Source organism: Lissotriton vulgaris, chromosome 3_1 (assembly GCF_964263255.1).
Source record: "Lissotriton vulgaris chromosome 3_1, aLisVul1.2, whole genome shotgun sequence".
Classification (NCBI taxonomy): Eukaryota; Metazoa; Chordata; class Amphibia; order Caudata; family Salamandridae; genus Lissotriton; species Lissotriton vulgaris.
The window spans coordinates 52314669-52342297 of NC_141689.1; the positions used below are offsets into that span (position 1 = coordinate 52314669).

The window sequence follows — 27629 nt, forward strand, 5'->3', positions numbered from 1 at the left end:
GTATAGTTAGTGGCCCAGTTCAAATTAACACCGGTGGGCTATCCCCACATTCATTAATCAATGCCCGGGATCTCATTTAATCACGGCAATCTCTCCCCCGCCTGCGTGAGTAACTAGCGCTAACGCGTGCATGCTTGCATTATACAGGACCGCGAGGCAGAGACACTTATCCCAACATTCATTTATCAATGCGCGATATCTCATTTAATCACGGCAGTCTCCGCCGTGCCTGCGCGAGTAACTAGCGCTAACGTGCGCATGCTCGCATTATACAGGACCGCGAGACAGAGACGCTTCCCCTACGCGCATGTGTGGTTAAGTATGACACACCCTCCACATGCGCGCAAGACCGGACTTCATTTCGGAGGACCATGTCCTTCTTTGGGCATATTCCGTTCTTAATTAGGCACTAAATAAAGCGATTGTTGGCAATATATAAGGGGGTAGGTCAGCAGGACTCGACACACCGTCAGAGCCGCGTTGAGGGGAAGACAGCCTACCAGGCTATGCAGTAACCGTGAGTTTGTTCTTAGAATGTAGAGGCATCTACATTACTCTTGAGAACTAGCATCTTAGACCCTAAAACCTAGCTCTTTTGACATCCTGCAGGTTGCTACATTGAGCAGGAAGAAAGAACCCCCAATACTACGCTTTGGCTCATGAGGCCAGCTAGCCTTTGTCCATAAGTAAGCACTGTATATATATAAAAATGTCTTTTTCCTTCCAATATTTCATCCTAGGGAATCTAATGATGATTTTATTCTCAAACAATGTGTGTCCTGGTCTACATGTATGTCCATGTCTTTTTTCTTTTTCAGGGTTCTTGGACCTTAATTTGGGTTCTTCATCCCCTCCTTTGTATTTGCATAGGCCTCTTTCTCAACATCGATGTCCAAATGTGATGTTATGTTTCATGATGTTTTTTGTTCATTCACAGGTTCTGTACTATTAACGCCAATTGGGCGCAACAGACTTCATTCGCCTTAAAACGAATAGGTACATTTCACCTTTTACAATTTTTGTAGAGTACAAATTGACATCTAAATTTCCATGTGAGTAAGGTGAGGATAGCTGTGTATATCCTCGTCCTGAGAAAGGAGTTCTTATACTCCGAAACATGTCGACGCACTTTTGAGGTTGACGTACCCTAATCATTAACAGACAACCTCACCCAGCACCTTTTTAACAATACCAGCCGAGGGCTTAATAAAGACTTTTTATTATTTTTTCTCCTACAAGCCAGGTATCTTTTAACGGTCACTTTCCACCACCTCACCACTCACACTTATTTCCCTCACACACATCAACACATAGTCCCCTTTCAGTGCTCCTACGTAGTCGTGAGTCGTTAGACGCCGCATCCCGTAGAGGGGTGCGAAGACCCCGATGATGAAGCATGACACCAAGGGGCCTGTTGGTGTGTGAGGGGTATTTAAAACAACACTGTGTGCTCCCCACCATTGTAGGGATCACTACCACTACCAGAGTGGATTCCATTTTGCAGTATGTAAGCAGCCATTCTATACTTCGCTGAATGTACTGCTCCCAGGGTAGCTGTCAGCATTCTGCTGTCGTGAAGGCAACTCAGTATTGATAATAGGGTGCACTGTCCCGGGCAGGAGCAGACTGTGACAGTGTGCCCATTTTGTAAATATATCATGATGGACTTGCCTGGAGCAGAACAGTGCAGAGCACCTGTTTAATGCACCTGAACAGGTAACATAAATTAATTTAACTTGATTTAATGTTTTTTTCCAGACAGCTCAGGAACAGAAAGTGACAAAATTTGCCCACTGTTTCCGAGCTGTTGTATCTGAAAATAAACCACTCACTCCACTTTAGATGCATTTACTTCATGCCCTCCAGCTGCATAAATCAGGCACTGGCACCTGAAAAGGGCATTACAATCACAGCCACTGGGATGCTGCACTTAGAGGACTCAATAACTTACAATTCTTGTGAATGCACTTCCTGGTCAAACTTTCAAAGTTCGAACAAAACCTCTAAATATTGTGCATGGCGTTTAACATCCACTGAATTGAATCAGATATGTTTGTGTGTTTGGACCTAGAAGTACTTATGTAGTAGAAACAGAGTTAGGGAGTAGTAGAACAAAGGGGAATTCTGTAAAAAAAAATTGGATGTATTGGTTGGCCATCATTCTGTAAAGTTTGTAATATTAAAAAAAAAGTCTTCCATAAACCTCATTATCGTAGGAAATTACTGTTGTCATTAGAATTTATATGAACACTTATACATTGCATGATACCATAGTATCAACTAGAATTTACTGGTACTAATTGCTTAGCATATCTTCCTTTCTAATGGGCATAATTAAGATATGTTTGATGCAAAAGTAAGTCAGCCCTGAAAAATAATGTAGTTAAACACTGCTGCAAAATCTCGTTGGTTTTGATTGCATTTCATGATATGATTTGTCCATGGTCTTCAGTTTGTTCTTCTGTGTGTTCCTGTGACATTCTACTAGCTCATTCCGTGTTGTGATGTACAATTTTAGAAACATGTTCACTTAACTTTTCCATTGATAGAGTAGATTCCTTTAGGACCCTCCTCTGCCCTCACTCATACTTTGATCTGAGGTGTGGCTCCTCCTGTATTCCTCTTGTGTTAGTCTATGTTCCTCAGATCCACCATGCTTCTTTCTTCTTCTCTTTCAGTGCACTGTAGATCCAGTCACTGAAGAACCTCAGGATGATCTGACCCCAGAAGCGGTTCATTTCTGCCAGCAGCTGGGCAGTGGGGCCACACGTGTCTCAGAGGTGGTGAGAACAAAGGACCCAATAATCTATGAGGCAATCCAGAAGGCCATGAAGCGGGTGAATCTCAAGGCACTAAGCAATCCTCAGAAGGTACAGAAATGGACCATCCTAGAGAAGGACTTCTCTGTTGCTGGGGGTGAACTTGGTAAGTGTGCTGGGGGTACCAGTGGCCAACAGAATGCTCAGTGCTTGCTGGAGGCAGGATGTGTGTTGTAAATAAAGCGCCAGTTAGATATTAGCTTCTAGTAGATTTTATGTAGAAGAACAGTAGAGTGCGACTCCAGCGTCCGCCGACCAGCACAAACTGACCAACGCAGAACACAGAGTGCAGAACTAGAACTAACAGCATTCTGATGCACGAGAAGTACATGGGGAGAAAAGGGTCAAACTAGAGATAAGCAAATACATTTACAACACAATTCCTTTCTTTACAAAAAGAAAGACAAAGAGTACAAAAGAAAACAAAAAGCAAAAGATTGATCACAACAATAATCATTAAGATATGATGGTGGTTTACAGTACCTTGTAACTCTGGTTTTAACATCAAGTGAGGAATTTTGAGTACAAGAAATATCACTGGGAGTACCAGGAAGACCCGAGGAACAAGAATCAGAAGCATCACCACCACCAAAACAATTCCTGTCAACAGGAGATGAAAATGAAACACTATTCCCTTTTTCAGAAAAAAATCCCCAAAATCCTTCAAGACATTGTGGGTAGAAAACAAAGCATTTTGTTTATACAATGCAACTCTCCTGATATTCCATTTTTCACCATTTGAGAGAACCACATAGTGTGGAAAAATTTCTTTTACTTTAAATGGTCCCCTAAATTTTGAGAGACCTCTTGTTATTCTTCCAGATTTTACTTTTACAAAATCACCTCTAGAAATATTTGAGGTAGAATTACTGGCATTTTTCTTACAAATAGAAGAATCACCCTATCAAATAAGTCCTTCAACCAAAAAGGAGTAAGTTTAGAACTTGGAGCTCTACCCCTCATAATTTCAAAAGGTGATTTTGTTTTCTCCGAATTAACAGTGGTACGGTAAGCAAAAACCATGTCTCTAAGAAGTTCAGAAACAGATTCACCTCTCGATTGAGCTAGTTGAATGGTCCCTTTCACAAGCCTGTTGACTCTCTCACAGAGACCATTACCCTGTGGGTTATAGAGTGAGGTACGATGATGTGACACTCCAGACTCAAAAACACACGCATGTTCTGAGACACCAACTATGTACCATTATAAGTGATAATAACACTGGGAAAACCCTCTTCATGGAAAATTGATTTCAGAAACTTGATGGTACTGTCAGTTGTGATGTCTCTCACAAATTCAACCACAACCACTGGCTGAACACATCCACACAAACAATAGCAAAACGTTGGCTCCCAGTTAACTCATCCATTGGCCCTATACAATCTAAACAGATTGTGTGCCAAGGAATATTTGGAGTATCTAACTTCCCAACAGAAGATCCAAAGGCAACTTTCAGTCTTTTTTCGCCCTCTTTACAGATCAAGCAATCTTCAACTAACTTGACAACCTGTGAATCAATCCCAGGCCACCAGAAATTAGCTTTCAATCTCTGTTGAGTGAGAGTCTGTCCCAAATGACCTTCATGGGCCAAAACAAATAATTTTTTCCGTAATTCAAGGGGTGGTACAACTTTATCATTGCGTAAAAGGATGTTATCACCACAAGTTGACAACTGATCAAGAACTTTCAGAAAAGGTCTCACAGAAACATTCCGTCAACTTTCTCTCCTATGTCCTTGTTTAACCAAAATAATGACCTCTTTTAAAATATGATCATTCTGCATCGCTTCAATCCATTCCTCCTTCGAGAAAGACCCTTCACTTACAGACAAAACATCATGGATCCAAGCTATACTTTCATCATCAAAGTTTGTACCAACAGAATCATCCAATGCCTTATCAACACTAATCGAAAGCCTGGATAAACAGTCAGCTTGAAAGTTACGCCAACCCTGAACATGCATAACCTCAAAGTGATAGTCTTGCAACCTAGCTGCCAATCTAGCCACTCTTGGTGAACCTTTGTCCGAACCTCCTGGAGAAAGAATGCGGATGAAGGGCTTATGATCAGTCTTGAGAATAAATTTGGTGCCCCAAAGATAAGAACGAAAGTATTGTGTACCCAAAACAGCCGCCAATGCCTCCTTCTCAATAACGGAATCGTTAAACTCAGAAGGAGACAAAGAGCGCGATGCAAAAGAAATTGGACGTTCCCCATCCAAATGTTTTTGCAAAAGTACAGCGCCAAGTCCTGTAGCATTAGCATCTACCATCAAAATTGAAGTGCGCTTAGTATCAAAAGGCGCTAACACATTTGCCTCACAAATTTCCTTCTTAATATGATTGAAACTTGAATTCTGTTCGTCCCCCATACAAATGTTGTACCTTTTTTCATAAGAACTCTTAAAGCAGTAGTTTTCCCTGAAAAGTCCCTAACAAATTTAGAGTGGTACTCTATCAGTCCCATGAACAATCTAAGTTGTTCCTTATCGATAGGACATGGTGCAGAACGTATTGCCTCCAAAAGATTTTTCTTTGGCTTGATACCAGCAGCTGAGATCTCATGCCCAAGGTACTCAACATGTTATGCAAGAAACAAACACTTCTCCTTCCGCAGGGTAAGGCCTGTGTCCGAAATCCTATGCAAAACTTGTCTAAGCACACAATTATGGTCGGCCACTGAATCACCAAACACAAGAATGTCATCCTGGAAGTAAACTACCTTCTGGATGCCTCTAAAGATCTCACTAACCATGCACTGGAAAACACTTGCCGCCGATATTAATCCAAATGGAAGGTGTGTAAACTGAAAAATCCCTTCGGTAGTAATGAACACAGTGAAGTTCTTGCAACTCTCATGCAACTTAATTTAGTGGTATGCACTCTTAATAATAATAATAACGCCTTTTATATAGCGCCTGGTTACACTAGGCACAGTGTGTCCCCGCGCTTACACTAGGCACAGTGTGTCCCCGCGCTTGAGGTCCAACTTCGAGAAGAACTTTGCACCATCAAGAGTTGACACTTACTCACCAATATTAGGTAGGGGAAATGTGTCAGCAATGACACATTTGTTCAGAGATTTTAGATCGACACAGAACCTCAACTTGCCATCCGATTTAACAGAAATCACCACCGGAGACACCCATGAGGATGCCTCCACTGGCTCTATGACACCATTCTGAAGCATCTCATCTAACAATTTCTTAACTTCATCTCTAATAGAGAGTGGTATCCTCTGCAGTTTGTGTTGTACAGGCAGAGAATTTCTTTTGACCTTTATCAGATGAGCATAACCCTTCAATTCCCCTAATTCGTTTTTAAAAACGGAGGGAAATTCACTCAAAATAGTGTCAATTGAGTCATCCTCCAGAACCATAATCTGATCACGAGCTCTAGGATTAATGATAATATATAAATCATACTGGTGAACCCACCCCTAGATCGCAGGTCCCTCAACTGAAACATAAACCTTCCCAGCAGTGGATCTATTTTTGAAAACAATATAACATTCAAAATGACCCAAAATGTCAATTTTTCCCCTTGGAAAACCCTTGGAGAAATATCACTTTCTAATAGAGTCTTGTCCTTCCACAACATTGTGAATAATGAATTTGGAATAATGGTGTATCTCGACCCGGTGTCTACCATCAACGACACCTCACGACCATCAATCCTAAAGTCAGCCTTGGGTCTGTTCTGTCTTCTGTCATCCTCATTAACAATGTCAGGATGTATGACGTTACAACGCATACTTTTACCACGCATACCTTTACAACGCGGTTTTTACCACGCATACCTTTACAACGCATAGCGCTTTGGGGTGCTAGATAGTAAATAGTTTAATTTACTATTCCAACTCCAGTCCCTGTGGACACTAGGGAAGGTGTTGGATAGTAAATTAAACTTATTCCCTATCCTAGAGCGCCCCCCCAGCGCAATGCGTTGTAATGGTATGCGTTGTAATGACCGCGTTGTAATGGTAGTGCGTGGTAAAAGATTCGTTGTAAAGGTTATATACCACAATGTCAACATCGTTTACAACCAAAAGTCTGTTTCTCTGATATCCAAAGTTGTCATCATAGTCTCCAACAACAGCGATTTTTTGTCTTGGCTTTGTTTTGCACATCTTAGAAAAATGTCCCATCCGTCCACATTTGAGACATTCTTTATTTGCAGCAAAACAGAATCTCACCTCTGATGAGTGAGTGTTGCTACCACATCTATTGCAAAACGTGTTACTAGGAACAGACCTCCTTACGTTGTATTTGAATTTGCTTTTAACAACAGCCACGGAATCATCGCTGCAATTTCCACTCTCCGTAGAATATTGTTTCTCTGAAACCTCATTAACCTCTTGTGCTGAATTGATCTTCTTTTGAGATTCAATAACTTTAATACATTTCTCAGACTCCTCAATTACTTTGGCCAAGTCTATAGCCACTTTTAATGTGGGATTTTTCGCTGCCCACAATCTTTCTTGAATTTTCCGATTGTTGCATTGCACAATCAACAGGTCCCTTACGAGTTCATCACTCATTGCCCCAAACTTGCATTTGATGGATAATTCTCTTAAGCTAGAAACAAAATCATCAATTGTTTCTTCATCCTTCTGTTTCTGCGTATAAGACGTATACTGATTGATGACAAGGTTTTCTTCCTTGGCAAACCTCCCTTCCAACCTTGAAATAGCCTCCTTATACTCATCAGGCAAAACTTATCCATTAGCCTGTAAAGCTATAGGCAGAAATCTGAAAACATGCTGTCCTTCTTTTCCCAAAGTGCTCAGTAATATTGCTTTCTTTCTTTTCTCAGAGAATTCTTGCACATCTAATGCTTCTAGGTAATTGTCGAATATGATGAACCAGTCCTCCCAAGGTGTACAAGGATTGCCAGGTTCACTTAGAAATGGAGGCGGCAGAGTGACATTAACATGTTGTGCCATTACTTCTACTCTTAAAGTTTGTAAGCTTAAATAATGCCTCCTTGAAAACACAGCAAAAGGAGTTGTGGCAATTTGTGAATACAAATGCGAAGTAAACAATAAAAAGAATACTGCAAATACAAGATCACCACGATGGTATTTGTATAGGTAACACTTCAAAATGGAAACAATCACCTGGACATCTTCACTTATTTAGATCTGGGAGGGCCAAATCACTAGTGCACATGATACCTGATGTTATCTGTGTGCACATAGTCATGGGAGTCGGAGTAATGCCTTTGATACAGAAACTTGTCTGGAGGGAACATAGGGCCTTATGTATCAAGCCTTTTGCGATTCGTTAAGGCCGAAATTCGCAGAATTTCGGCCTTAGCGAATCGCAAACGGCTTTTTTACCGATTTTGAAATGTATGAAAAATTTGCAAAATAAGGAATCGGCAAAAATTGCGATTCCTTATTTTGCTTAAGCATTTAAGGAATCGCAATGTTGTGATTCCTGAAATGCTATGTATGAAGCATTTCAAAATTGTGAATTCAGGTTTAGAAATCGCAAATTATCACCAACTTGTAGTTGGTGGTAATTTGCGATTTCTTGTAAATATGCACAATTGTGCATTTGTGAGAGTGGCATATGATGCACATACATGGCCATTGGGCATGTATGTGCGCCATATGCACACACATGTAATTTACAGGGGTGCAGCAGGGTGTCCTTGAGACACCCCTGCACCCATGAAATAATTCTCAAATTGCGATTAGCAAATTGCGAATTCGCAAATTGAGAATTATTTCACAGTCATTTCTTTGGACCTCCTGGCCCATAGAAATGAATGGGAAATTATTCCTTATTTGCGAATTTTCAAATAAGGAACAATTGGAAATCGCAAAAAAATAGCGATTTTGTACATACATACCATTTAGCTATTTCTAAATAGCGATTCCTTAAAAATCGCTATTTAGAAATCGCAAATGGTGATGATGATACATATGGCCCCATAGCTCTTTTCCACTGTAGAAAGACAGTGAGACTCCTAGCAGCATGGATGATTATATTGATGAAAGGTAACATTCAGAGATATGACTCTACTTTCTCTAAATTGGGAGTCAGGTAGATGTCTTGATTTGCGGGCTGTGATCGCATTCACCTAAATAAGTTGTCATTCTAATAAGCTCCTCTATATAATGGTCATTTTATGTTTATGGATTTTGGGCTCTGTTTCTTTAATTGTTCATGAATTAATCCATGTACTTTACCAAATGTACCAATATTATTCAAGCGAGATCAGTTCAATAACAGACTATACTATCAGCAACTAACCTGAGCAATCTCTGTTCAAGTGCACAATTTCAGAAGCTCCAATCAGTGTCAAAAACCAGCATCGCATTATGTCAATAAGCATGATGCTTCTCACATGTAACCTCTGTTACACAAATACATATGTATATTTTTTCTTTTAGAAAAGTTTCCAAAGAATGAAGACAGGTGAGAGCCTTAGGTCTCACATATGTGTATGGAGTGCAAGCAGTAAAAGCAGGAATAGATTTATTGAACCCTGACAAAAGCCCCAAACCCGATTAGGCTGTTGAAGTGGGCCAAAACATGTTGCCATGAATACAGGGGCGGTACAAAAGGGGGTGATGATGGACGGAGCATCTGAATCAATCAAACACTCACTCCCAGTCAACAGATCTGTGTTTAATCCAGGGGGCATTATTTATGAAACGTGATGCATTGCTGCGAGAAAACAGCGATGCGTTACATTTCCTTGCGCCCTCCTTGCAACACCAATGGTGTGTCATATTTACAGTATGACGCATCATGTCTCAAGGAGCTACAGAATCATCAGTCACATGTAAAATGTGCCTGCATCAGTCTTAGGCCGGCCATGAGGCAGGCGTAAGATATTGACATATATGCGTCTTAGAAGTGGTTCAGTGAAATCTAATAGATTTCACTGCGTCACTTTTATAACCCTTTCTTGCATCTGAACACCCCCCTGCATACATTATACCTGGCACTGGTATACTGTGGGGCAGGGGTTTACAAAGTGACGCATCTGCTTAGATGCATCACTTTGTAAATAGGGCGCAACAGGAGACATGTTTTACGCTGCCGATGCGTCACAAAAAGTGACACAATGGAAGCACAAAAATGTCGGAAGGCCTCATGAATAAGGCCCACGAGGTTTAATTGAATGATTATATCCAATAGAAATCCCCAGAACACACTCATATTCATACCCCATGTAACCGAAGAGTAAAGGAAACCTTTGGGTATACCTGTAGGTAATTCTAATAGAAAATGTTTCACCTGGATCCCTGCTTATCCAGTTAGATTACATTTAAGAACTCCCAATTGATCTTTGGTGGAGTTTGCCCTGATGGTATCATCCTACCAGGGTGTGGATAGGTGCTGATGATCAAGCATGTCATGATAAGTGAGTGAGGCATCTACCTCAATATCTTTGGATAATCAAGAGGTGTTTTTTGGGACCCTTTTATGATAAGTTGTGAATGAGGGCTTATCCCCAAAACATTTTGAATATTCCAGTTGCCCTTTGTGTATAACTTTTTGAATTGGGAGAATACAACTGGCTCAATTTTATCTTCCACTCTTAATTGTGGTACAAAGGAAGAAAACATTCAACATGCGTATAGGCAACATAGACTTACAAGAACAGTCTTCTGAACAGTACACCACCGGCTGCACAGCAGTGGCATGGTGCAGGGGGAAGTTCAAGGTTGGGTACCCAATGCAAATCAATTGGAACTGGGGCACTCAGACTGAGGCTGCTTACAAGTAGCAGTGGCCTGGGGCACCAGTCTCTGGGGGTTGAGGCCAACACTGGAGAGGGCCCAAGTCAGTACCAACACTACACTATCAATGGCTCAGGGGTGGCCAGGTGCTAGGTACTAACACAGCATTGGGTGCCCAATGGAAAGCAACAGTGGCAGGTCAAATTGGAAAAGGCTACATGCTCAGGCCAGGCCAGGGTCCGGTCAAAGGAAACCAACAGCTGTAGAGGTAAGTTGTGAGGCCTTTTGTCTTCTTCACAAAGGCCCGGGATGGACGAGTGCAGAGGTGCCTTTTGGTGTCAGAAACAGCTTACTGGAGCAGGATGCGATCGAGTGGGGTCTCTGTGGAGAGGCTGCAAGCGACGTCAAGGAGAGAGGGTAGCTCACAGTGGAGTCAGGCTCTTAAGCGATGGTAAACATTGCTGGAACCGGTGGGCTACTTGGACTTGGTCCGGAGGTGTTGGGTGCAGAGGTAGAAACCGGGGGCAGTCTTTGTTGTTGTTCAGGAAGCAGAGTCTTTACTTTGAATATGGTTGCATTGTGAAGACGCATGCTGCTTCTCGGGGGATGTTGGTCTTTATCCAAGGCAGAAATTACTCCCAAGATTTTGGGCTGAAGGAGGAGTTGTCCTTTGGTGCAATATTGTCATGGTCTACAGACAGGCTCGTAGGGTTGGGCCAAGTCAGTAGTTCTCTATAGTCTTGTTTGCTGGTGCAACTCTGGTGTCTGACTCCTTTTAGGTCATCAGGAACTGAAGTTCAGAGTCTGGGGAAGCCACCAAAATACTAGATTTAGGGGTGTTACAGAAAAGGATGAGGACAGGAAGGGGGTCCTGCCCCCTCTAACAGGAAAGGCTGGGATCTCACTAAAAAGGTGGCAAAGCCTTTGAAGCTCCCCACCATGGATGGCTCTTCCTGACCAGTGGAGTTGTGAACACCTCCACCCAGGAAAGGCATTGTTCTCGACCTCAGAGGGCAGAGGCCCTCTCCTCAGGAGGTCCGAACACTATCTGCTGGTGCCAGGCTGGCTCAGGCCAGTCGATGACAACACTAAGGATTGGTAGGTTTCAGAGGGCCCCTCTAAGGAATGCGGCAGCCAGAACTGTTCTTGGCCTCCTGAGGACTTGCTCTACCTCTGCTGCCATTAGCCGACTACATTGGTTGCCGGTGGCCAGGGGCGTGGAATTTAAGTCCCTCTGCTTTGCTTTTAAGATCCTAAACTCCTCTTCACCAGCCATTCAGGCTACCCTGCTCTCGCCCTACATCCTTTCCCGCCAACTTTGCTCTATGGGCCAACATCTGGCGATTGTTCCTAGGGTAAGGAGAGCACGGGCTAGGGGACGTGCCTTCGGCACACTGGCAGCCAAACTTTGAAACTTTCTCCCACTGTCCATCCACAGCCTCAATAACTACCTGGCATTCTGTAAGGCAACAAAGACACATCTCTTTCCCTCACTGTGGGTCCCTGTGCCTTTCCTGGTGATCCTCTGCATTTGACTGTTATTAGCGCTGGTACGCCCCTTTGCTCAGGCAGCCATGCTCTCTATAAACTATATACCATACCATAACATAACAAAACCTAATTTCTCTCTTACCACCAAATGTATGAGGTTTGGGGACTAAGACAACTGGGATGACCCAGTAGCTCTGAGATGGCTCTATGACTCCAATTCCAGCATTTTGCTTACTTCAGCTTTGATGCTATTATTCACATGATCATACTGCCTATATATTTTATTCTTGACAGGTAGGCTTTCACCAGTGTCCACATCATGGGTACACCAGCTAGACTGACCAGGGTTCAAAGAGAAGATCTTAGCAAACTGATTCAGGACTTGCCTGCAATCAGTCTGGGGGCGGGCACTGAGGGTGTCTAACACTACTTCTACTTACCCATCTTTTCGATTGGATAGCAGACATGAGGTTTGTACCTCTGTCTGACACCAACTCTTTAGGGAAGCCCACCCTGTTAAAATGCCAATGAAGGCCCTAGCCACTGCAGGAATAGTGGTTGTCCTAAAGAGAATAGCCTAGGGATACCTGGTGGCATGATCCATTACCACTAGAATATATCTGTTCCCTGATGATGTACGAGGGTCAAAGGGACCATCAATGTTGATCCCTACCCTTTCAAATGGTATACCAACCACTGAAAGTGGGATTAAGGAGGCCTTTGAGTGGCATCCTGTCTTTCCATAAACAGGTGGAAAAAAACTGCAGGAACAAGCTTTGCTATCTTAAAATGGCTGAAGAAAATGTGTTGGATGCTACCTGAGCCAACCAAAAAGACGGTGGTAAAAGCTTTGATTACCTCCCGTATTGATTACGGAAATGTCCTGTACTTGGGTGCAAATAAAGCATTAATTCGTAAACTACAGGTAGTCCAAAATTCTGCGCCTAGGTTAATATGCAAAATTCCCAGACACACCTCAACCACAAAATATCTGCGAGACTTGCACTGGTTGAAGGTGGAAAAGTGGATCAGATTTAAGGCACTCTGCATTATGCACAAAATAAACATGGCCAGAGCCCCGAAATACCTGATGACTTTGGTCCGTCCGTACCTTCCGACGCGATCATTGCGCTCCTCTACCCAAAAGAAATTCACCATTCCCAGATTTAAGCTCTCCCGGGTAGGAGGCAGGTCGTTTTGCTATCAAGGCCCAATGCTGTGGAATTCCATGCCCCTTGCAGTTCTAATGGAAGATAATTACGGCAGATTTCGCAAAAGCCTAAAAACTTGGCTATTTAACATCTAAATTCCATACTTCGTAGTGTTGCTAACCTGTACAAATCTCCGCGCCGGGAAACCCTTTGTGGATAGCTGTTGCGCGTAACAAATGCAATAAATAAATAAATACAAATTTCCACTGGCATGACAGGTGGGGCAGACGTTACAAAACTCATACACCCTCTGGTGCATCCCTGGCCAGTAGAAGTGGCTGAACAGTCTATGATTAATACGAAGAGGTAGTTGTGGACCCCAATTGGGAGAATTACCGCACCTCTAATATGAAACGTCAAGTCTAATCACAATTATTATCCGTGTAACTCACTAAGCTATGAATTTTACAGTGAATGAAATGAAATGAAATGAAATCGGGACTTGTATAGCGCATGGCTGCCCGGGAGCGTCCCAGCGCTGAGATTGCAGACAGACAACTGAGGATGGAGGCTGAGGGGGAAGAAGAGGTTATTGCGGGAAGAGGTGGGTTTTGAGAAGCTTTCGGAATTTCATGTGATTAGGTTCAGACCGGAGTTGTGTTGGAAGGGAGTTCCAGAGGGTTGCTGCAACCACCGAGAACCGGCGTCCACCAGTGCAAGCTTTTTTTATTCTGTGGACCTTAGCCAGGTTGCCTTGTGCTGAACGTAAGGGTCTGTTCGGAGTGTATGGGTAGTAGGGACCTTGGTTTTGCATGGCTCTGTGTGTGGTACATAAGGATTTGAATTTGATCCTTTGGCGGATCGGTAGCCAGTGCAATGCCTTTAAGGCAGGTTTGGCAGAAGCTCTGCGGGGGGTACCAGTGAGAATCCTTGCAGCGGCATTTTGTGTTCGCTGCAGGATGTTGAGCGTAGCTTCAGGGGCAGCCAAAAAGAGGGCATTGCAATAGTCTAATCTTGATAGTATTAGACCTTGCATGACCAGTTTTTGGGAAGTTGCAGGGAGTAGTGGAAGAATCTTCCTAGTTGATTTTAGTAGACCAACACAGGTGCCGGCTGTTTTTTTTGCCTGTGTGGTCATGGAAAGATTCTGTTCCAGCCAGAAGCCTAGACTTTTAATTTCAGTCTTAGGCTGGGGGAGGTTGCTGTTTGTTTTGGGCGGAAGTGACTGCAAGATGTTGGTAATCTTGTTTTGGAAGTAGCCCGCAATTTGGTTGCATCTGGCAACTGAGGGTTGTTGAAAAGAGGGGGGGTGGGTATTTTGCGCAGTTGTTTGATAATTTTGTAAGTCTCGTGGGATGAACTAGATGCCGCTTTTATTTTTTTGTCGAAGAATGCAGCTTGGGCTGCTTTTCGTGCTGCTTTGTAGGTCCTCATTGCAGTTCTATATTCTTCCTTAATAAGGGGGTCCCACTTTTTTCTCCATTTCCTCTCATGGATTTTACATATTTTTCGTAGGTTCTTGAGTTCTTGTGAGAACCAAGGCGATTTGAAGGAGTTGTTTTTCTTTTTTAGATCTTGTTTCGGGGCGATTATATCCAGAGTGGAAGTGAGCCAGCTGGTAAAGTTTTCATCTGCTTTTATCGGGTCAGGGAGTGGCAAAGGAGCGGAGCGGGTTAGCTCCTGTGTCCATCGCTCAAATGATATTTTGGACCAGATTCTATCTTGTTCTCTCAGAGTTGGTGTGTGGGCCTTATTTACTGGAATTTGCCAGGTGAATGGGAGGAGAAAATGGTCAGTCCAAGGTAGGGGGATCGCAGGTCGGACCTCAGTTTTTGGGAGATTAGTGAAGAGAGGGTCCAGAAGATGACCTTTGATGTGCGTGGCCTCTGAGTTAATTAAATGGAGGTCAAGTGCTTTTAGTTCTGAGGTGAGGTCCCCAGCCGTTTTGTCTGTGTTGTCCTCAAAATGGAAGTTTAAGTCGCCTAGCACGATGAGGTTGGGGGACGAGATGCAGGAGGAAATGACTCTAGCAGTGAGTTTACAAAGTTTCCTGGGCTGCCGGGTGGACGATATATCAGAGTACCGGAAAGTGAATTGTTAGGGGTTATCTGAAGGGAGAAATGGGTACTTTCGCAGTCTTCTATTTCTCCTTCTTGAAGCCTACATACAAAGGAGTTTTTGTAGACAATTGCTAGTCCACCTCCTTTTCCGTCCTTTCTATTTTGATATTGTATGAGATAGTCCTGGGGGAGCATATTGACGATGTCCGCTTCAGAGTGAGATGTTAGCCAGGTTTCCGTGAGGAATAAAATGTCCAGTTTTGAGTCTTCGATCAGCATTTTGATTTCTATAGCATGTTTAGAGGCTGATCTACAGTTCAGCAGAGCTAGGCTGATACCATTGGAGGATTGGGGGGTGGATGAGCCTGCAGACTCACCATGGGGCTTGAGAGAGGGTTGGGCTCCATGGGAGGGAGATGTCGTACAGAACTGAAGGAGGTAGTCACGTGAGTGTCTGATCCGGGGACTGTGCGAAACGGGCATAGTGGGTGGCCCTTGAGGTGCTATCAGCTCAAAGCACCCACTACCTAAGGTGCTTGATACCGGTGCAGGCAACACAGGCGTGAGGTCAGGCTTGAAGACGTATCTCTGTGAGGGAGCTTATCAGGGATCTCCCTTCCCTTCCCTTCCCTTCCCTTCGAGTAGACAACTCAGTTCTAATGACCGCAGACCTCTATGCAGTGGCTGGTTTCAGGTAATTTTAAATCACATCCCTTTGAACAAATATTGGTGTCGTACGGAGAGGGAAATACTGTTCTGGAGAAACGGGCTGCTCAGTCACAATTGGCTGATATTGGCAGCAGTGTCTCTCATGCCTTTCACCAAAACCCAAATAATAAAAGTATGCTTTCTGTGTTTTTGCATTTTAGTGTGCCAGGCCGCTAAGGTGGCTATGTCCACATCCCCTACTAGACTCACCTCAGTGTGCTCCTTGGCATGGCCGGTGCTCTTCTGAGATACCAACTGGGGAATGCCAACTGCATTTACTGCAGTTGTATTGAAGGCATTTTTCTTGTTTTTACAGCCAGAGTATCCAGTTAGGTGTCCCATTGACCTACAGTCATGACACCAAACCTTCTTGGGATTACAGTTCTTTCCTTGGTTCTCACTCTTTGGCTGTGAAGAGTTTCTGGGCCTACCCTCCTGAACAGGTTTTTGGGAGCCTAAATAAGACTCTTTGTTTTTAGGGTTACCCTCTTTACCCAGGCTTTTTGGCGTCTTTCTTTTAATCTTCCCACCGATGGTAGTCTTGGTCGCCCTTCTTTTGACCCAGTGGTCTGCCTTCTTCCCCAACTCTTGAGGACAAAGTGTACATATGTCTACCAGGAAATTATGTAGCTTCTGTTGGATACAATTCCTGGACTTCCTGGCACCGGTAGGCCTTAATGCATTCAAGATTATCTACCCCCCAACCTCTCAAAGAAAGCAGCTAAGACCTTTAAACACAATGTAATCACACGTTGTCCTGAAATGCTTATCTCTGATACCTATTCCTGTGAGTCAAAGGGTTTAGTGGTTAAAGACATTATTTTCTAAACAACCAGAAGAGCCCAGTGGAGAAGAGCCTTAACCTCTTTGCTTTGTTCCAAAGCTCTGTGTAAAACCCGCCAAGGTTTCGGAATGGTCATAATACCTTCTCCAATCCTCAATACAGATCTGGACATATCTCTCTCAATAATGGCAACATCCATATTCAAGCCTCGGACCTGAATCTTAATCTTTTTGACTGTACTTTTATGAGGATTAAGAATACACTTAGTAAACCTAATCCTGCTAGTCTAGATTATATTAGTCTCCCCACAATTGCTGAATCTTCTGCGCCCTCACATTTTGTTTCATCCTCCTCCACATCCACCTCCCCTTCACTCACTGTTAAACGGTCTGTTACTCCAACACAGTTAATGAATAGAATACTTACATTCCCAACCCTGATACCCCAGACTATCCATCTGCAAGTGCATTTAACAGCAATCCTAGTGCTTTGCCTACTCTGCTCCCAATATTGTACCCCATTACCTTACCTGTTAACCCTTTCCTACCTATCTCCTCTCCAATTCCTTCCCCCATTTGACAGGATAAAGTCACCATGCCCTCCACCATTTTGCCTCAAACATTTTCTCTTCAACCACTCACACTATGTCTGGACGTCCTCTATTCTAATCTTCCCCCTCAGTGAATAATATAACTGAACTCAAGCTGGTTTCTGTCTCCCCCTACTGTTTTTGTCTGAGTAGGGGGCCCGATCCATTATCTTATTCTAAGAAGGATACTGCCTCCCTTCTTCTCAAAAGAAAAAGGCTACTATATACCTACTCTTCTATCAATTATTAAAAAATGATGGGAGAAAAGGTCTTCTCTCACTAACCCACACAGCTCACTCTGGATTACCGGGCCTCTTCCTAACCACCAGTCCAAGCCTCTTAGGTTCTTATCTCAGATGTCCATTGATGACACATTCACACTTATGCTGTTCTACAATGGCTCTTGGCATCTCTCCTCTGACTAACCAATCAACATGCCTACTATCTCCTCTGACGCTGGTAGAGGACGAAGAATTAACATTAGATCTGTGAATAGGGATAACCTACTTCAGATCTCCATGTCTCACCTAGAAGCAGCCACTTCCAACTCTCATATCAGATCGTTGCTTCTCAACTGCAGATCAGCAGTGAAACACGCAGCGGATATCTCTGACCTCATCATCAGGCAAGAATTGGACCTTCTGATCCTTACTGAAACTTGGCTCAATGACTTCTCCTTCGTAATGCTCAGCATCTTAATCCCTCCTGATTTTGACATTATCCGATGCGATGGTAAAACTGGTGGGGGCATTGCCTGCAGCCTTCGCTCCAGCCTCATGTTAAAACAGGCTCAAAATACTTTGATGTCCTCCTGTCAGCACCTAGTCACTGATATCTGGAACAATGGTAAGATTGTCTGTGTGCTCCACACAATATATCATCCTCCTGATGACAACCTGCTCTTCTTAGAGCAGATTATGGCGTCCATTTCCTCTTGCTCGGTCCATCACCCTAGCGATATAATCCTCAGTGATTTTGACATTTACTGCTGCGATACACATGATCTCTTAGTTTGCTCCTTTAAGGCCTTCCTCTCCGACCTTAACTTCATCCAGGCCTGCAATGGACCCACCCACAGCAAGGGCGCTAACCTTGACCATATCATAGCTAGAGACAACACCATTCAGCTTGATGACATTATACCCTGTGATTATTGGGATCATTACCAAATCTCCTTTCACATCTTGGAAAAGGTCCTGTTCAGACAAGGTCAACCACTTAAAACCAAACAGCTGCTTCACAGTGTGAGTGATATTAACATCAATAATCTAACTACCATTAGCAAGAATCTTCTTGAACCTTCCCCTAACATGACTGGTAAACAGACAAAATATCGACTACAAAATATCGAATGGACATAATATCGAGTACAAAATATAGGCTGGACAGAATATCGAATGGACAGAATATAGACATCAAAAATGTCGTATTGAAGGTAAGTAATGTAATATCGAATTTTAAAATATAGATAGTCAAAATATCGAAGTAGATAGTATAGGTTAATAAAAATATTGAACATTTAATAATATCGATTTTTTTATAGTTTATTATATGTGTTAAAAGTGTTTATTTATGTTATAATGTAATTTTATTAATGAATTTAATGTTATTTAAATTTTGCGTAATTTAATTCAGTACCGGGTTGTGGGTTTATAGCGGAATAGGGTGGGAAGTAATTCAATTATAATTAATTAAATATGTAAATGTATTTATTGGTATTTGTTTATAATTAATTGTTAATACATTTTTATTTTTGTATTCAAAGCTTTATTCGAGGGATATACTCATAAAAGCACAAACATGCATTTAAAATACATCACATTAAAAAAAATCTTATTTATACATACTTTTAAAACATTTATACATGCATAAGCAATAAAAAATATTTGGTGTACATTTACACAGAGATCACTTGATACCCTAATTATATTACAATAATAGAAATTGCCCTCCGTCTAATGGACCATGCCCACCCCAGATACTTTGCTGTTCCTAGAACAATAGGCATATCAGTGGCGGTGCAAATAATTTGTAGCGCCTCAACACCCCTGGATGTCCCTAGATTTCTACAAACGGGAGCTGACCACACTCTTCTCGGGGTGGCATAAGCTTTACACAAGAATAAAAAGTGACCTATACTTTCCTCGGTGGCACCACAAACCGGGCAGCACAAGGTACTTACACTCCTCCACCTACCCGTCAGTGATCTCAGAGGGAGGGCACCTGATCTTAACTGGACAAAAAAGCTTCCTATCCCATGGATTAGTAATACTGTCCCAGTATAGTTCCAATATAGGACCCAGTTTGATTTCTAAGAAGCGCCCCGCCATTGTGTCTGATCTCGTTCCACTCCAAAGTCTGCCATCTATCCAATCCCAATATAAACTTTTAATTATGTTTTTACTTGGAAAGGGTTCCCCAGATGGATTATCCCACAGATTGGAGAGGCCGAGGTCACCTAGAGCAGTCCTAAGATTTTTTAACCATACTATTTTATGAAAGGTGTCAGCTTTAATTATGGCAAGGAACCCCTCTGCATAGTGACGTATCTCTGGGGTAGTCCAGAGGCGTCTCCAATAGAAAATCGGGCGCAATTGCGCTCGGTCGCTAACTGATCTTCTCCCTAAATCAAGACCAAGCGGGATTAGTGGTGTACTCTGGGGGAGACCCGTGATTCCCCTAAGGAACCTATTCTTTGATATTTGCAAGGGGAGAAGCCTATCAAAGCCCCACAGCTCAGCCCCGTATAGGGCAGACCCAATAGCCTTGGCATCATATACTGCCAGGACTGGTTTTATAGGCTTTGATTTTGACTTTTTGTGTTCCACCCGGAGTGCCCCCGAAATCTGTTGATGCCTCAGGACCGCCTTTTCTATGTTTTGGGACCATTTTAGATTGTTTGCTATCTGCACCCCAAGGTAGGTAAATACAGTAACAACCTCTAGCTCACAATTGTTCAGAAGTATTTTAGGCCGGGGTCTACGTTTTGGTGAGAAGGCCATCAGTTTAGTCTTGCCCACGTTAACTTCCAGGCCATGTTCCCCACAGAAGAGATCGAAGATGTTTAAAGCTCGCTGCAAGCTGGCCGGTGTTTTGGATAAAATCAGCGTATCCTCGGCGAACATCAGGATCGGAACCCTGAGGCCCGCTAACGAAGGTGCATCAACACTGGCATCCAGCATCCGAGCCACAATTCCGTTAATAAATAGGGAGAAAAGCAGGGGGGCCATAGCACACCCCTGTCGTACTCCGCGTCCAATTGGAAACTCGACAGATGATTCACCATTCATACCCCACTGAACTTTGGCGAAGTTACACTCATGCAACCTCATTATCTGGGTGAGTAACTCAGCCGGAAGGCCTATTTCGCTCAGAACTGCCCAGAGCTTTCTCCTTGGTATCAGTTTGAAAGCAGCCCGCAAGTCGACAAAGGCAACATACAGGCTGCCCTCGCCGAGTACCACCATCCCCCACTGCAGCAGAGCAAAGCGAAACACCAGGTCGACTGTGCTTGTAGCCCGCCGGAATCCAGCCTGATATGGGGACAGGGCGTTGTTCTCGTCTACCCAATCCATTAGTTTGTTTACCACTATTCTCCCCACCACTTTTTGGATAGTGGCAATCAAACTTATCGGCCTATAATTGGCCGGGAGGGACCGATCCCCTTTTTAATATATGGGTATAATAGTTGCTCTCTTCCATAATTCTGGGACTGCCGTTCCCTTTGCTATTGCATTTCCTAAAAGGAATACATACCTAACCCACCTCGCCTTATGGTTTATAAAAACATCAGAGGGTATCCCATCTAGACCCGGGGCCCTTCCCCCTTTGGCAGCGCATATTGCAACTTCAGTTTCTTTAGGGGAAAATAAATTCCCAGTGGGAAATACAGCTGAAATTACCCCCACATCATTAAACTCGGTAGTCTCAGCATATTGGGGTTTGAAATAATCCACCCAGGCACCCTCAGCGACATTATTGTCGGGTTTATTTGGAGATCCACCTCTACCCCACTTGACAATATTCCAGAATAACCTGGAATCCTTAGCCCCTGAGGCCTCCTTTAGTTCTGCCCAATACTTTTCGTCCCATGTTTTTTTTGCTAGTGATACGCTAACCTTGTAGTGCTTCCTAGCCTCGCCAATCGCTGCTTATCCCTATTCCTGATTGCTCTTCCCAAGCTTAACCTGGCTTCCCTGCACTGATGATTAAACCACCTAGCTGGTTTGGGTGGTTTTTTCCTATTTATGTTGCGGGACCTCAAAAAATGCGGTTTTAAAAGGGAAAAGAGCTTGTTATGTGTGTCCGTTATTTCCCTTGAACCTGGGATTACGGAGTTTGCAGCCTCCATAGCAGCGATTGCAGTATCCACCTCAGAACTTATGAAGTCCATAGACTCTGCATTCACCAGTACACTCGGCCAGTTGAGTCTGCGCATGTCATTGGCCATAGTAGGCATTGGGCCGTCGCTTGATTGAGGGTTCCCTGATATGGCCGTCCACCAATTGTGGGTCACACAGAGGGAATTGTGGTCACTTTCCAGTCTACCCTCGATTTTCATGTCGCATACCAACTGCTACAACTTAAGACTACAAAGGACATAGTCTATCCGACTTTGGTTATGACCATTGTCGAATGTACAGGCACCTTCCCTTTCGCCCTTCGTCCTCCCATTTAGGGCTCTCAACCCATGTTCCAAGCAAATGGCGTTCAGTTGTAATATATCTTTCGTCCATCGCTTAACAGGAGCCAGATGTAAAGTCGGAACCCCCCATTGTATATCCTCTTCTTGCCCTAGGGGATCGTCTGAACTATCCAATGGTTCGAAATTCCTATTTATGTCACCAGCTACTACAACTTTGTTACCCAGGGACTGCAATTCCAAAAAAGTGGACAAGGCCTCTAGAATGGGTGAACTCCCAGTGGTACTGCCCCTGGCATAGATGTTGTTTATATCTATCCCTCCCCACTTTTCTGAGGTTATTCTTAGCATTTGAATGTCTTTGCAACCCAGATCCACCACTTTGATTGTTATCTGAAGACATTGCCTTATCCAAATAGTTAGGCCTCCCATTGGTCGGCCCCTGGAACCTCTACTGGCCGGAATTGAAAAATTTAAATAACCAGGAAGGAATATAGGGTCGCAAGCCCATGTCTCCTGGAATAAACAGACTTCAAAGCCGTTGACAAAATCAATCCAGTTTTGGGACATCAGCTTGCTACTCAACCCCGCGATGTTCCATGAAAAAAACTTCCCTAGGCTGGGGCCGTCCATGGGTACTGCTCCTACACAGAACATCCCAGGGTCGTTTGCTAAAATTCCGTCATGCCCCTCCCTCTCTCTGGTGGTATCTTCTGTGTTGTGATCAACCTCCAAGGGTGCCAACAGTGCTAAGTGTAATTGGTTCCTCATTTTCAGAGTCCCCAGAAATTGGAATACACTCCCCACAAGTTTCCTCCAAAATCACAGTCTCCCAACCAGTTCTCATTTCATTTAATTCCACATTTTTAGACAAAACAGTTAACACAGGCTTCCCACATATATCCCAACGGGTCATACCTTCCCTATTGTTCGGGCAATAATCAGAATTTGGTCAATGGACCCACCCTGGATCTTTCATTACTTCAAAACGATTATACATTGGTCCATTATAAAAATTGCCCCGTTGTAAGGGTACAGTGAAAGGAACAAACCCTGGGGAGGGGAAATTGTTACAGCAACCTGATTCACTGGTCATACCAAATTGAACACCAATACCACCACTGCTTGTGCCCCAATTTTGCTTCGTAATCAGACGTGTCACCCTAGGATCTTGAAAATTAACAACTATACACTCCCCCCCAAGTTCTTAGGAGTACAACCTATCCAGTCTGTCCTTCTCACTCCAATAATCAGCCCGTCCACTTCCCCGGGCAGTGGTCTATTTGCCTTCAGCCAGTGCATTACCTTGTTTTTTAGCATCTGGAAGGATTCTCTTTGCCCGGCCAACAAAGGTGGTACATTAGTGAGGACAGCCACGAAAGGATAGGAATCTGGGGTGAGATTCATAGGAGGTATCCTACGGGATGCCTTCATCGGGAGGGTATTAGGCAGGCTAATGGCAGGAACAGCAGGACGGGATATTGAAATACTTGATAGTGGTTGGGAACTATTCAATGCAGTGTTATTAGTTTTGCAACTGTCTTTGTTACCCCTAACAGGAATGCCAAGACAGGGTTTTGAACTGCTTGATGAGGGTTGGGAACCATTAGATACAGGGTTGCCACTTTTGGAACTGTCTTTATTACCCATAGCCACAGTATCAGACAGCTTGGTTTGTTTGGAGGTATTACTACTTGTGCGGTCCGACAAATCTAAGTTGGTCTTGGGGGTTTGTCCCTTCGACTGAGGCCTACTTGCAATGCTGACTATGGGGGGAGGGGGCACAGCGATGGACACACCATTTGCCTGGCCATTTGGTTTCAGAGAATTAATGCTATCCCCCGTCCTAGGGTGGGACTTAATTAGTGCTTTGGTGGAAAAAAAGTTATCTAGAGTAACCTGCTCGAAATGATCCAACCGATCAGGTAATTTTTTAACTCGTTCCTCAATAGGAATCAGGGGAGACCTCATCAGCCTCTCCAACTCGAGGAGCAGGGCTGGAGCAGAAGATAAGGTCTCAGCCGATCCCACCGCTGAAGGGTCATTCGTGTTGGATACAGGATTAGCCGGAACAACTCCATCCTCAACAGTCTCAACCCCACCAGAGCTAGCCCCAATAGGCTCACAGGAAGGGCGCAAGGATATTCCAACCTTCCTTATTTTTTTCGGATGTTTGGGAAGATAGCACTTCTTCGGGGCAGCACTTCTTTTCCTTTTGATACTTGGTTTAGTTTTATCTACATGAATTGACACGCTCGGTTGGGCAGTGGTCACCTGCCCTGTAGGTAAGCCAATTGGTATTGTGGGCGAGGTGGAAGGCAAAATGGGCACGCTCGGTTGGGCAGTGGTCACCTGCCCTGTAGGTAAGCCAGTTGATATTAAGGGCGAGATGGAAAGGAAAATGGGCACGTCGTGGCCCACAGACGAGCCAGCCAACAGCTCTGATGAAGGGGGAAAGGCATAAGGCGTTTCCAGTACAACTGGCAGGGTTAGTGAAGTAGTGTGGCTCACTGGTTAGAGGTGGCAGACCCGAGAGCAGAGGACGGCCCGGGACCAGGGTTCGATTCCTGGCACGGCAGGTTTCTGGACCAGGGTCAGCGGACTCGATAATTCTCTCGCCTCGGTGCCCACTCTGATCAGCGATCACACTCGGCAACTCTGGGCATTAGCTTGCCTCATCTTCACTAACGGCCCCACCAGACGGCCGGGGATGCCTGGTCTCACCCTGGAGATACCCATTAAGGGACCATCTCTCAGGGAAGCCAGGAAGGGTTTCGCAGCGGTCGAAGCGCCTTGGGACCCTACAGGTAAGTAGTGCGCTATATAAATGCCAATACATTTACATTTACATTTACATTTACATTTACATTAGAGATGACAGGGGAGGAACCAGTGCCAATGCCGGGAAACCCTGAGGTGGCCGTTTCTCCAAGGGAATTTTAAGGAGTTCAATAGATAACCTACGCTCTGCGCGCCTCTCCGCCAAAGCGATTTCTTTGTCAATATCTTGGGTTACCCGACTAAAGTATTTGTCTAGAGGACCCAAGATGGCTAACCCCACCTCAGCCTGAGTAGGGATCTGGGCAGTGGTATTTGAAGGAGAAGACATATTTTGCAGCCAACAAGCTTAAAAATAAACAATACTATATGAGCAAACACCAGGGATCTCTCAGAACAGGGAACGTACTGTGTCAGGTCGTCAGAGGCGCGATGTCAGAGGGCGGGCCCAGCCCAGCCTCCTTCAGCCCCTGATGGCCACAGACGGTCCTGCCCTTGTCCCGGGCTTCTCCCGAGACGCTCCCGCGCGCTCCCGCACAGCGGCTGCACGTCCTTCTTATATAACAATAAAGAGAGATGATGGGCTGGGGGGGCGGGCCAGCAGGGAGAGCAGCCCAGATGAAACAAATTAGGCTCGCAGGGACTCCTGGGTGATGGTGTCCCTGCCTACGTGCTCGCAGCCCTGCCAGCAACCCCAACACGCCCCGAGTTCCTTTCGTGAAGACAGCCCCTCTCCCAGCAGCAACTCCCGCTGATTGAACTCGCGCTGCGAGACCCGCGAAGCAGGTCCGGCAAGTTGCTGGTGGATTCCCAGAGGTCAGGAGCGAGGAAGTTAGCAGCAGCAGTTCCCAGAAGTCCACGAAACAGCAAATGAGTACAAGAGGGTTCCACAGACAAAGACCCGAAGATCACTTTTACTCCGTGGGCGGAGGGGCGGGGCCAGCAGAGAGAGCAGCCCAGATGAAACAAATTAGGCTCGCAGGGACTCCTGGGTGATGGAGTCCCTGCCTACGTGCTCGCAGCCCTGCCAGCAACCCCAACACGCCCCGAGTTCCTTTCGTGAAGACAGCCCCTCTCCCAGCAGCAACTCCCGCTGATTGAACTCGCGCTGCGGGACCCGCGAAGCGGGTCTGGCAAGTTGCTGGTGGATTCCCAGAGGTCAGGAGCGAGGAAGTTAGCAGCAGCAGTTCCCAGAAGTCCAGCAAACAGCAAGTGAGTACAAGAGGATATTATTTTGTAATTAATTACATTTTAATTGACAATTATTTTAATTTAATTGATTAATTGATAATTATGTTAATTTAACTAATTTATTTTCTGTAGTGGGTTGGTGGTTTATAGGGGAATAGGGTGGGAAGTAATTTAATTATAACTAATTACATATGTTAATTATTTTGGGTATTTCTTAGATTTTAATTGTTAAGTAAGTTTTTATTTACAAATTAATTAATTGTTAATTTGTAATTAATTAGTATTACTAGATAACTAATTGTAATGATTAAATTAAATTAGTATTTGTAATGAATGAATTTGTATATTATATTAAATTGGTAATTACTTTTAATTAATTTTGTTATAGATATTAATATCTATATTTTTAAATAATATATGAAGTATCTACTTTCCCCACTGTTGCACTCTTTGGAGTGGGAATAGTAATTTTTACCCCTATGCTATCCAGCGCTTTCCCTACTGTTGCACTCTCTGGAGTGGGAATAGTAATTTTTACCCCTACTGTATCCAACGCTTTCCCTACTGTTGCATTCCCTGGAGTGGGAATAGTAATTTTTACCCCTACGCTATCCAACCCTTTCCCTACTGCTGCACTCTCTGGAGTGGGAATAGTGATTTTTACCCCTATGCTATCCAACGCTTTCCCTACTGTTGCACTCTCTGGAGTGAGAATAGTAATTTTTACCCCTACACTATCCAACGCTTTCCCTACTGTTGCACTATCTGGAGTGGGAATAGTAATTTTTACCTCTACGCTATCCAACGCCTTATCTACTGTTGCACTCTCTGGAGTGGGAATAGTAATTTTACACTTCCGCTATCCGACGGCAATAATATTGGATTTTTTTTAATTATATTATGTTACTATATATATATGTTTTAACAAATATGATTGTAAACATTTTTTTTATAACTTTAATTAATTATTTAATAATTATAAGGTAATTTAAGTATTTTTAAGTATATTTTAGTAAATATTTTTTAATATTAATTTAATTTAACATTGTTTTTAATAAAGTCGATATTTTTACAAACTATATATTTGTAAACGATATTTTTTACTCGATATTTTTGTACTTACCTGTTTGTAGATACAAAGTCGATATTCTGTCTGTCGATATTTTGTCGCCGATATTTTTGGTAGTCAATATTATGTCAGTGATCCAACATGACTAAGTTGGATGACCTTAGGGATAATTACATCAACTCTATGTCAAGTATTTTTGACTCTATTGCTTCAAAGCAACTCAAAAGCTTTCCATTCAAGCAATCCAAAACCTGGTTCAATGGTTCCCCTAATGAGGAACGTGGCAAACTTAGGCTTTCAGAGAGACTATGGAGAAATTCTCCTTCCATCAACAGCCTCGAATCAATTAAGGATGATGAGAAGCGCATACAGCAAACCTATTCACAGTGCTAAAACGGCTAATTTCAGGGCTCAGCTTGATAAAGCTAAAATAAAACACCCAAGAAATTGTTTGAAATCATTAAACAACAAGCTAACCACTCTACTAATTGTATCACGGCACTCAGGACCTCCTACCCCAGTGAGGAGGACTTCTAAGTTTGCTTCTCAGAAAAGACCAGAAAAATTAACCTTGAACTATAATGTGCTGCTCCTAACTGGTGGTGGTCCGAGCTCCCTTGCATCTGTGATACCTACAGTAGAGATT

The 27629-nt window shown here is 43.6% G+C and overlaps 1 protein-coding gene across 1 annotated transcript in view; it reads left to right on the forward strand.

The window, feature by feature from the left end:
- The window catches only part of LOC147725927 (long-chain-fatty-acid--CoA ligase ACSBG2-like), a 279020-nt gene that overhangs the window by 208413 nt on the left and 42978 nt on the right, over window positions 1-27629 (forward strand). The window contains exon 11 of the mRNA XM_086960051.1: window positions 2679-2925. Coding sequence (XP_086816177.1) covers window positions 2679-2925 — 247 coding nt within the window. The remainder of the gene's footprint in view (window positions 1-2678; window positions 2926-27629) is intronic.